The sequence below is a fragment of the Mobula hypostoma genome, chromosome 6 (assembly GCF_963921235.1).
Source record: "Mobula hypostoma chromosome 6, sMobHyp1.1, whole genome shotgun sequence".
Taxonomy (NCBI): Eukaryota; Metazoa; Chordata; class Chondrichthyes; order Myliobatiformes; family Myliobatidae; genus Mobula; species Mobula hypostoma.
This window is the reverse complement of record NC_086102.1, coordinates 1,322,053-1,334,284: the sequence shown is the minus strand read 5'-3', so window position 1 is coordinate 1,334,284 and position 12,232 is coordinate 1,322,053. Positions and strand designations below refer to the sequence as shown.

Here is a 12,232-nt window from a genome sequence, read left to right as displayed (position 1 = left end):
GTCACACGCAGTGTACACGGCCCCTCCTGTCACACCCACAGTGTACACAAACACTCTCGTCACACCCACAGTGCACACGATCCCTCCCGTCACACCCACAGTGTACACGATCCCTCCTGTCACACTCACAGTGTACACAATCACTCCCGTCACACCCAGGGTGTACACAAAAACTCCTGTCACATACACAGTGTGCACAACTCTTCTGTCACACCCACAGAGTACACAATTCCTCCTGTTACACCCACAGGCTACACAGCACCTTCCGTCACTCCTACAATATACGCAATTTATCCTGCCACATCCGCAGTGTACACAATCACTCCCATCACACCCACAGTGTTCACAATCACTCCCATCACACCCAACAGTAACACAATCCTTCCCGTCACATTAACATCCCCCCATCATACCCACAGTATTCACATCCATTCCTGTCACACCCACAGTGTGCACAATCACTCTTGTCACATTTACGGTGTTCAAAAACCCTCCTGTCACACCCACAGGGTACATAATCACTCCTGTCACACCCACAGTATACATAATCACTCCTGTCACACCCACAGGGTACATAATCCTACTCGTCACACCCACAGGGTACACAAATGCTCTTATCATACCCACAGTGTTCACAATCACTCCCGTCCAACCACAGTGTCTACAATCACTCCTGTCACACCCACAGTGTACACAATCCCTCCCATCACACCCACAGGTTACACAGCTCCACCCAACACATGCACATGGTACACAATCACTCCCATCATACCAACAGTGTTCCCAGTCCCTCCCCATCAGACCCACAGGTACCCAATCCCTGCGGTTGTCGCAGCTGTGTGTAATGTCGTTGCAGTCCCAGCTGTGTGTAACGTCGTTGCAGGCCCAGCCGTGTGTAACGTCGTTGCAGGCCCAGCCGTGTTTAACGTCGTTGCAGGCCCAGCTGTGTGTAACGTCATTGCAGGCCCAGCTGTGTGTAATGTCGTTGCAGGCCCAGCCGTGTGTAACATCGTTGCAGGCCCAGCTGTGTGTAATGATTAATAATGTTATTCTTCAGGAGGGAACGTTCTGCTGGTGGGCCACGCCTCCACACTGGAGTGCTGCTCAAGGAAGTTACTGGAGCTGCCACCCAGGGATGCCAAGGAATTCGTAGAAATGATCAGAAAGGTGAACGTCAATCTATCTACCACCAACACTGAACTCAGCCAAGCCCGGAACCCCAGACTGACCCCAATGCTGAACTTAGACTCCTAGACTCAACCACGAACTCATCCCGGTCCTGGTCCGTTGACTCACAGCAAAAATGCGGACCCATAGTAGCAGCCCCGAACCCCGGGACATTCCACTGTAGTCCTGAACCCCAGTACCCTCCACAGCAGTCCCAATCCGTGGGCCCCTCCGCAGTAGTCCAGAAACTAGGGACACATAGTAGTCCCAATACCAGGACTAACCACAGTAATCCGGACCCGAGACTCGCCCCAGTCCCAAAATCCCGACCCAAGACTCACCCCAGTCCCGAAATCCGGACCCAAGACTCACCCCAGTCCTGAAATCCTGACCCGAGACTCACCCAGTCCTGAAATCCTGACCCTAGAGTCACCCCAGTCCCGAAATCCTGACCTGAAACTCACCCCAGTCCCAAAATCCTGACCCGAGACTCATCCCAGTCCCGAAATCCTGACCCGAAACTCACTCCAGTACCAAAATCTGTATCCTAGACTCACTCCAGTCCCAAAATCCTGACCCGAGACTCACCCCAGTCTCAATATCCAGACCCTAGACTCACCCCAGTCCCGAAATCCGTTTCCTAGACTCACCACATTCCCGAAATCCTGACCCGAGACTCACCCCAGTCCCAAAATCTTGACCCAAGACTTACCCCAATCCCAAAATCCGGATCCTAGACTCACCCTAGTCCCGAAATCCTGACCCTAGACTCCCCCCAGTCCCAAAATCCGTATCCTAGACTCACCCTATTCTCGAAATCCGGACCCGAGACTCGCCCCAGTCCCTCACGCAGAACCACCACATTCCGAACCCCTCACTCACTGTAGTCCCAAGCCTTGAATCCTGATTTTACCCTATAACATTGTCTTCTGCACTTCCAATCCCCAAATAAATCTGTTAAAGATGTGAAGCTACTTACTAGACTGTATTTGAAATGGTCTCAGCCATCGAAGACGGAGATTACTGCTGGTGGGGTGTTTCTCTCACTCAAAGATCAGTGCTGTAATCTGTTTTGTGCGTGAGGTGTTGCACCTTGGGAGGACAAGTATAGACATTAAATGGCAGAGCCGTAGGGAACATTGACGTAGAGGGCACTCAAAGCATCACTCTCTGAAACTGGCAAAGACAAGTCGAGATGGTGGTGAAGAAGGTGTAAGGCACACGTCATTGGGTGGCTTCCTGAATATAAAGCTCTGGAAGTCATGTTGCTCTGTCGACCACATTCTTAGTACTGTACAACACACACAAAATGCTACAGGAACCCCGTCGGTCAGGCTGCATCTATGGAGCAGAGAAACAGCTGATGTTTCAGGCCAAATAGTCTTCTTGTGCTTACTGTCCTACGTTAATAGTGACCTCCTACGTGGTCTGTTCCCTGTGTACCCCACTACCCGTGCAGCCTGCACTGCGTGTATAACCTATTTCCCTGATATTTGTTTTCGCTGCAGATTCCTGCCCTGGGACTGTGCTGCTGTGAGAAAATGAAAGATTCAAAGTGGCGAATGTTCGAGCCCCCCATCAAGAATATGACTCATGGACCCAACCCAGCATTTAACTGGAGAGACACATTTCTGCAGAATTAAAGACATTGCTTTCGATACGGATATTCTTCATTATTGAATAAATGTTAAATAGTGAGCTAAAGGACTGAGAGATGTTCTGGACAAACACCTAAGTGTATCATAGCTTATCAACGACAGAATATTCTGGAGAACTCACTGGAATAATCTGAAGCCTGGCTCCAGCCCGCATTGACCTGAAGATAGGCTGTTATTCAAGCAATGGAAAACAATTAAAACTGAAGACGATGGAATTTGAAACAACAAAAATGCTGGAGAACTCGGCCAGTCAGGCAGCATCTGTGGAAAGAGAAACCAGTGAATGTTTAGAATCAAAGACCATTCATCAGAAGTCAGTTAGTGTATGTAACAGAGAATGGAAAGGGCAGAGACTGGGACAAAGACGATGTCTGTAGTGGGTGAAGTGATGGACAGACACTGAGAGGATGTTTTCTACAGAGGGGGCTCAGGACCAGAGGGCACATGTCGAGTGGATGTGGAGAGGATGTTTCCTATAGTGGGGAAGTCTAAGACCAGAGGGCACAGCCTCAGAATAGAGGGATGTCCATTTAGAACGGAGGTGAGGAGGAATTTGTTTGACCTGAGGATGGTGGATCAGTGGATTTACTGCCACAGATGGCTGTGGAGGGCAAGTCATTGGGTCTACTGGAGGTTGATCAGTCAGGATGTTAAAAGTTAAGGGGAGGAGGCACGAGAATGAGGTTGAGCGGGTTAATAAATCAGCCATGACGGTTTGACAGAGAAGTCTCAATGGACTGAATGACCACCTAACACTGCTCCCATGTCCTGTGGTCTCTTCTGTGTGTGATGGGTGACTATTGTTGTCTGGTCCCTGGAATGCAGCCAACATGCCAGAATAGGCAGTTCAGAGGTGGTCCTGATTCAGACTGAATGAAAAAGCAAGTTATGCAAGTTTGTAGAATTCCATATCAAGTCCTGCACCTACAACATGAGGAGCCAGTCCTGGGGTTCAAAATTCAAAGTAAGTTTATTATCAAGGTACATATATAATGTCTATAAAAGTATTCACCCCCATTGGAAGTTTTCACGTTTTGTTTTACAATATGTGTTGACGGTGGATTTAATACAGTTATTTTTGACACTGATCAACAGAAAAAGACTCTTTTGTGTCAAAGTGAAAACAGATCTGATAGTGATCTAAATTTATCACAATTATTAAACACAAAATAATTGAATCAGAATCAGAATCAGGTTTATCATCACCAGCATGGGACGTGAAATTTGTTAACTTAGCCAGCAGCAGTTCAATGCAATACATAATATAGAAGAAGAAAAAGAAAAAGCTAATAAATAAATTACATAATTACTCAACCACTTTACGTCAGTATTTGGCAGCAATTACAGCCTTGAGTCTGTGTGGATAGGTCTCTATCTGCTTTGCACATCTGGACACTGCAATTTTTCCCCATTCTTCTTTACAAAACTGCTCAAGCTCTGTCAGATTGCTTGGGGATCATGAGTGAACAGCCCTTTTCAAGGACAGCCACAAATTCTCAATCGGATCGAGGTCTGGACTCTGACTTGGCCACTCCAGGACATTAACTTTGTTGATTTTAAGCTATTCCTGTGTAGCTTAGCTTTATGCTTGTGGTCATTGTTTTGCTGGAAAAGAAATCTTCTCCCAAGTCACAGATGTCTTACAGACTGCATCAGGTTTTCCTCCAGGATTTCCCTGTATTTTGCTGCATTCATTTTACCCTCTACCTTCACCAGCCTTCCAGGGCCTGGTGCAGTGAAGCATCCCCACAGCATGATGCAGCCACCACCATACTTGACAGCAGGGACGGTGTGCTTTTGATGATGTGTGGGGTTTGGCTTACACCAAACATTCTGATGGACAAAAAGTTCAATTTTGGTTTCAACAGACCATAGAACCTTCTTCCAGCTGACTTCAGAGACTCCCACATGCCTTCTGGGAAACTCTAGCCAAGATTTCATGTGAGTTTTTTTCAGCAGAGGCCTTTTCTTTGCCACTCTCCCATGAAGCTGTGACTGGTGAAGCACCCAGGCAACAATTGTTGTATGTGCAGTCTCTCCCATCACAGCCACTGAAGCTTGTAACTCCTCCAGAGTTGTCATAGGTGAGGGTGGCCTCCCTCACTCGTCCCCTTCTTGCATGATCACTTAACTTTTGGGATCAGCATACTCCAGGCAGATTTACAGCTGTGCCATATTCTTTCCATGTCTTGATGATTGGCTTAACTGTAATCCAGGGGATATTCAGTGACTTGGCAATTTTTTTGTATCCATCTCCTGACTTGTGCTTTTCAATAACCTTTTTGTGGAGTTACTTGGAGTGTTCTTTTGTCTTCATGGTGTAGTTTTTGCCAGGATACTGGCTCACCAGCAGTTGGACCTTCCAGATACAGATGTATTTTTACTACAGTCAATTGAAACACCTTTACAACACACAGGTCTCCAAAAGCACATCTCCATTTAACTAATGATTTGACTTCTAAAACCAACTGGCTGCACCAGTGATGATCTGGTGTGTCAAAGTGGGTGATACTTATGCAATCAATTATTTTCTGTAATTTTTTTGTAATTAATTTGTAATTTGTAATTAATTTAGATCACTTTGTAGAGATCTGTTTTCACTTTAACACAAAAGTGCGTTTTTCTGCTGATTAGTGTCAAAAAAGCCAAATTGAATCCACCATGATTCAATGTTGTAAAACAATAAAATATGAAAACTTCCAGGGGCGGGGGTGAATACTGTAAATTACCAGATTCATTTTCTTGTGGGCATTCACAGTAAATACAAAGAAACAAAATAGAATCAATGAAAGACTGCACCCAACAGGACAAACAACCAGTATGCAAAAGAAAATAAACAACCATGCCAACACAAAAATAAATGGACAAACAAACAAAACAACCAACAAGAAATATCAGAACTATGAGATGAACAGTCAGTGAAAGTGAGTCCAGTTCAGTGGGAAGATTTCAGTGATGGGGTGAGTGAAATTATCTCCACTGATTCAAGAGCCCGATGGTTGAGGGATAACATGGTGGTGTGGGTCCTGAGGTGTTATGTGATGGGCAGTGATGAGTGGGGATGGAAGAATGGACCAGCGAGTCGTGAAGGGAACTTTCCCTCCAGAATGCAGAAGGGGAAAAAAGATGAGTCAGGTGCAACTTGCAGAAGTTTCAAAGAACAATACGTTGAATGCAAAGGCTGTTGGATCAAAAGCTAGTCCCATGAGGACTCTGTTTTCATTCTGTCCCAGGGACAAACCATTCACAGTTCCTATTAGTTCACCCAACTACGGACACCCACTTTGTCATGCCCATAGTCCCTGTTAAGCAGAATTCTCTCTCACTCAGTTCTCTACCACCTTCTCTTTCCACAGATGCCATTTGTCTACCTGAGTGTTTCCAGCATTTCTGTTGCGTTACTGAAACCTGAATATTACAGCAGCTGGGGCATTGTAGGGGCCAAGGCAAAATCACAACCTATTCTGCAGCAGCTGGGACATTGTAGGGGCCAGGGCAAAATCACACCCTATTCTGCAGCAACTGGGGTATTGTAGGGGCCAGGGCAAAATCACACCCTATTCTGCAGCAACTGGGGTATTGTAGGGGCCAGGGCAAAATCACACCCTATTCTGCAGCAACTGGGGTATCGTAGGGGCCAGGGCAAAATCATACCCTATTCTGCAGCAACTGGGGTATTGTAGGGGCCAGGGCAAAATCACACCCTATTCTGCAGCAACTGGGGTATTACAGGGGCCATGGCAAAATCACACCCTATTCTGCAGCAACTGGGGTATTGTAGGGGCCAGGGCAAAATCACACCCTTTTCTGCAGCAACTGGGACATTGTAGGGGCCAGGGCAACATCACACCCTAGTCTGCAGCAACTGGGGTATTACAGGGGCCAGGGCAAAATCACACCCTATTCTGCAGCAACTGGGGTATTTTAGGGGCCAGGGCAAAATCACACCCTATTCTGCAGCAACTGGGGTATTACAGGGGCCACGGCAAAATCACACCCTATTCTGCAGCAGCTGGGACATTACAGGGGCCAGTGCAAAACCACACCCTATTCTGCAGCAACTGGGGTATTGTAGGGGCCAGGGCAAAATCACACCCTATTCTGCAGCAACTGGGGGATTGAAGGGGCCAGGGCAAAATCACACCCTATTCTGCAGCAACTGGGGTACTACAGGGGCCAGGACAAAATCTCACCCTATTCTGCAGCAACTGGGGTATTTTAGGGGCCAGGGCAAAATCACATCCTATTCTGCAGCAACTGGGGTATTGTAGGGGCCAGGGCAAAATCACACCCTATTCTGCAGCAACTGGGGTATTACAGGGGCCAGGGCAAAATCACACCCTATTTTGCAGCAGCTGGGGTATTGTAGGGGCCAGAGCAAATTTAACCCATTCTGCAGCAACTGGGGTATTATAGAGGCCAGAGCAAAATTGCCCATCCCCAATTTCCAGTATCTGGGTTATTATAGGGACCAGGGCAAAATTAACCCATTCTCTAGCAACTGGGGTATTATATGGGCCAGGGTAAAATTACCCTTTATTCTCCAGCAACTGGGGTATTCTAGGATCCAGGGCAAAATTACCCCATTCTGCAGCATCTGCCATATTATAGCATCCAAAGCAAAATTAATTCTCTATTCTCCAGCATCTCTGGTATTACAGCATCCTGGACAAAATTAACCAATTCTCCAGCAACTGGGGTAGTATAGGGGCCCAGGGAAAATTAACCCAATCTCCAGAATCTGGGGTATTATAGAGCTAAAACAAAATTACCCCACATTCTCCAGCATCTGGGGTATTATAGGGGCCAGGGCAAAATTAACCCATTCTCCAGCGACTGGGGTAGTATAGGGGCCTGGGGAAAATTAACCAATTCTCCAGCAACTGGGGTAGTATAAGGGCCTGGGGAAAATTAACCAATTCTCCAGCAACTGGGGTAGTATAGGGGCCTGGGGAAAATTAACCCATTCTCCAGTAACTGGGTATTATAGGGGCCACGGCAAAATTAACCCATTCTCCAGCAACTAGGGTAGTATAGGGGCCTGGGGAAAATTAACCCATTCTCCAGCAACTGGGGTATAATCGGGGCCAGGGCAAAATTAACGCATTCTCCAGCAACTAGGGTTTACAGGGTTTTGGAGAAAATTAACCCATTCTCCAGCAACTGGGGTATAATCGGGGCCAGGGCAAAATTACCCTCCATTCTTCAGCATCTGGGGTATTATAGGAGCCAGGGCAAAATTAACCCATTCTCCAGAATCTGTGGTATTATAGCAGCCAAGTCAAAATTACCCTCTATTCTCCAGGATCTGGGGTATTATAGAGGCCAGGGCAAAATTAACCCTTGTGGCAGCTCACACACGCGGCAAGCAAATCGGCTCCAGCAGTGCCGGGCGAGCCCACAGCCAGCGGCAACCGAGAGGGCTGTTCTGAGTGTGGGACAGACCTCGGCCTGGAAGCCAACGTCACATCCGCCCTGCAAAGAGCGGGGGATGGTGGGAGCGGGCACTTAAGCACGTGCAGATTGAAATAGTAAACAGTTCAACTAGACCTTGCTCGACTCAGTGCGTTGCTTTCACTCGTTGCGTATCAACGCGACTACATTGGTGACCCTCACGGTCCAACAGCATTTGGACCCAGCATGAACGACTCGGCTCTGCAGAATGCAGTTTCCCTTAAAATGCCAACCTTCTGGACCATTCAACCTCTGGTCTGGTTCGAGCAAGCATAGGCCCAGTTCCAGGTCAGGCAAATTGTCTCAGACACCACCAGGTATTACGACGTGGTGGGCGCCTCAACCAGGAGACGGCGGGCCACGTTATCGACTTTCCGCATCAGCCCCCGGCAACAGACAGGTATGACGCACGCAAGACCCTGTTAATCCGCACATTTGGCCTCTCCTGCCGTGAACGGGCCGCATGGTTACTGAATATGGATGGCCTGGGCGATCGCATGCCATCAGCCCTGATGAGCGACATGTTAGCACTGGCAGACGGACATAAGCCTTGCCTGCTTTTTGAACAGATCTTGGAGCAAATGCCAGAAGGCATCTGCCTCCTGCTAGCAGATGAAGACTCCAGAGACCCGCGCAGGGTGCCTGCCCGCGCGGACATGCTTTGGCATGCCAAACAAAATGGCGGAACCACCATCGAAATTAGTGCTGCGGCACGGCCAAAAGCCCAGCCCTCCCACATCCCAGCAGTGGAGCACGTAACACCCACACCAAGGGATGGCACCACTTCTGAGTCTTGGTGTTTTTACCATCAAAGGTGGGGTTCCGGGGCCCGCCGCTGCCGACCGCCATGCTTGTTCCAGGGAAATGCCAGGACCAGCCGTCGCTGATGGCTACGGCGGCTGGTCACCGTGATAGCCTCCTCTACGTTTGGGACAAGCTCTCCAGGCGAAGATTCCTGGTGGACACGGGGGCGGAAATCAGTGTCCTATCCCCCTCGAGCCACGATACCCGAACTAGAAGAACAGGACCGGAACTTACGGCAGCCAACAGCAGCACTATCTGCACCTACGGCACAAGAACCATCCCCTTGCAGTTCGATTCCAGCCGCTTTACACTGGCCGCAGTGTCACAGCCATTACTGGGTGCGGACTTCCTCCGCGCGCACTGCCTGCTCGTGGATTTGAAGGGACGACGATTGGTTGATGTGAAGACTTTACAGACTTTCTCCCTCGGTGAGGCCAGGTTACCGGCCCCACACTTGGACTCCATCACTTATTCCGACAATGAGTTCGCCAGAGTGTTATCGGAGTTCCCATCTATCATCACGCCGCAGTTTTCCTCAACAGACCCCATGCACGGTGTGATGCGCCACATCCCCACACAGGGACCTCCCCTTCATGCCCGGGCTCGCAGGCAACCGCCCGACAAACTCGGCCTCACGAAAGAGGAATTCGAGAAGATGGAGGAGATGGGGATTGTGCGGCATTCCGACAGCCCGTGGGCCTCCCCACTCCATATGGTGCCCAAGTCCGCGGGAGGGTGGAGACCGTGCGGCGACTATGGGAGGCTGAATGACGCCACCACATCCAATCGCTATCCGGTACCGCACATCCAGGACTTTACGGCCAACCTGCACGGCGTGCGCATCTTTTCGAAGATTGACCTGGTCCGAGGGTATCATCAGTTCCCAGTCCACCCGGACGATGTACCCAAGACAGCCCTCATTACCCCCTTTGGCCTGTTCGAGTTCCTCAGGATACCGTTCGGGCTCAAAAACACGGCACAGATGTTCCACCGCCTGATGGACGCAGTAGGGCAAGATCTAGACTTTCTGTTCATCTACCTGGATGACATACTTATCGCCAGCCGCTCCCGCAGGAAAATCTAGCACATCTATGCCTGCTCTGCTGCCACCTAAGCGACTACGGCCTGGCTATCAACCCCGCCAAGTGCCAGTTCGGCCTACCCGCCATTGACTTCTTGGGACACCAGATCGACCGCCATGGAGCTGTGCCTCTGCCGGCAAAAGTTGAGGCCATCCGCTAATTCGCCAGACCCAGCACTGTTTAAGGACTGCAGGAATTTGTTGGGATGGTTAACTTTTATCGCCGTTTCCTGCCCTCAGTGGCCCGGATCATGCGGCCTCTTTTCGGCTTGATGTCCGGCAAGATCAAAGAGGTCACCTGGACAGAGGAGGCGACGGCGGCTTTTGAACAAGCCAAGAACATACTAGCAAACGCCATGCTCCTGGTCCACCACTGCCCTCACTGTGGATGCCTCCGACGCGGCAGTTGGCGGCGTGCTCGAGCAGCTCATCGAAGGCCAGTGGAAACTACTCGCCTTTTTCAGCCGACACCCACGACCCCCGGAACTTAAGTACAGTGCTTTCGGTAGAGAGCTGCTGGCTGTGGACCTTGCCATCCGGCACTTCAGGTATTTCCTGGAAGGGAGGGAGTTCACGGTCTTCACAGACCACAAGCCCCTCACTTTCGCGTTTTCCAAAGTGTTGGACCCGTAGTCAGGCCACCAGCAACGCCACCTATCGTACATCTCGGAGTTTACCACCATGATCAAGCACATCTCTGGGAAGAACAATGTGGTAGCTGACGCACTGTCACGAACCTCCGTCCAATCAGTGCACTCTCTGTCTCCAGGGGTGGATTATGCAGCGTTAGCTAAGGCACAACGACTGGACAGCGAGATGCTGGCGTACCGAACCGCAATCTCAGCACTCCGCCTCGAAGGCACACCCATTGGGCCCGAAGGTAATGAGCTCCTTTGCGATGTGTCCACCGGGCAACCCAGCCCATTGTCCCGACCGCTTGGAGGCGCTGCGTTTTTGACGCTTTGCATGGTTTAGCCCACCCTTCCACCCGGGCGACCATCCAGCTGATCACAGACAGGTTTGTGTGGCACAGCCTACGCAAGCAGGTCGGGCACTGGGCCAGGACAGGCACGCACTGTCAAACCTCCAAAATCCAGAGGCACGTGAGGGCCCCACTGTAACCCTTCCAGCCGACACATAGGAGGTTTGAACATGTCCACGTGGACATCGTCGGCCCACTGCCGGTTTTGAGAGGAGCGAGATACCTGTTCACCATGGTGGACAGCTTCCTGAGGTGGCCGGAAGCTGTCCCACTCGCTGACACGGCCACGGACATGCGCCAGAGCCCTGATTACCACCTGGGTGGCATGGTTCGGACTCCCAGCCCACGTCATTTCAGATAGGGGTGTGCAGTTCACATCGGCTTTGTGGTCTGCGCTGGCACAACTCCTCGGAACCCAGCTCCACCGAACGACTGCTTACCACCCGCAGTCCAACGGCCTGGTGGAACGTTTCCACAGGCACTTGAAGTCAGCCCTGATGGTACGCCTCCGAGGGCCAGACTGGGTTGATGAACTCCCCTGGGTGCTGCTTGGCATCCGCACAGCACCCAAGGAGGACCTGGTCGCATCATCGGCTGAACTTGTTTACGGTTCCCCGCCACAGTTCCCGGTGAGTTTGTGCCAGCACCCCGTGGCCAGGAGGACACACCTACAGCGGTCTTAACTAAACTCCGGGAGCGGCTTGGAACCCTTGCCCCAGTCCCGATGTCCCATCACGGAACAACACCCTCTTTCGTGCCCAAGGACCTACAACAGAGCAGGTATGTTTTCATTCGCCGAGGCGTGCACAGACCACCCCTGCAGCGACCATACGAAGGGCCCTACAAGGTGGTGCGCCATAATGGGACGACCTGCGTTCTCAACATCGGCGGTCGTGAAGAGACTTTTACCATTGACTGTCTCAAACCGGTGCATCTAGACCTTGAACGTCTGGTTGCGGTGTCACCCCCACAACGACGAGGCCAGTCACCTAAAAGAACTGACAGTGTGCAGGCTGTGGGCTCTGCCCCTCCTAGCGCCAGTTCGGTGGGGGGGGGGTCATGTGGCGGCTCGCCCAAGTGGCAAGC

At 50.5% G+C, this 12,232-nt stretch overlaps 2 protein-coding genes across 2 annotated transcripts in view; both read left to right on the top strand.

The window, feature by feature from the left end:
• LOC134347760 (ubiquitin-associated and SH3 domain-containing protein A-like) overlaps positions 1-2,940 on the top strand; it is a 125,156-nt gene extending 122,216 nt beyond the window's left edge. Inside the window, exons 14-15 of the mRNA XM_063050164.1 lie at positions 1,058-1,167; positions 2,676-2,940. Coding sequence (XP_062906234.1) covers positions 1,058-1,167; positions 2,676-2,810 — 245 coding nt within the window. The 3' untranslated portion in view covers positions 2,811-2,940. The remainder of the gene's footprint in view (positions 1-1,057; positions 1,168-2,675) is intronic.
• Positions 2,941-11,643: 8,703 nt separating this feature from the next.
• hsf2bp (heat shock transcription factor 2 binding protein) overlaps positions 11,644-12,232 on the top strand; it is a 116,492-nt gene continuing 115,903 nt past the window's right edge. Inside the window, exons 1-2 of the mRNA XM_063050163.1 lie at positions 11,644-11,775; positions 11,910-12,191. Of these exons, the coding sequence (XP_062906233.1) occupies positions 11,644-11,775; positions 11,910-12,191 (414 nt within the window). The remainder of the gene's footprint in view (positions 11,776-11,909; positions 12,192-12,232) is intronic.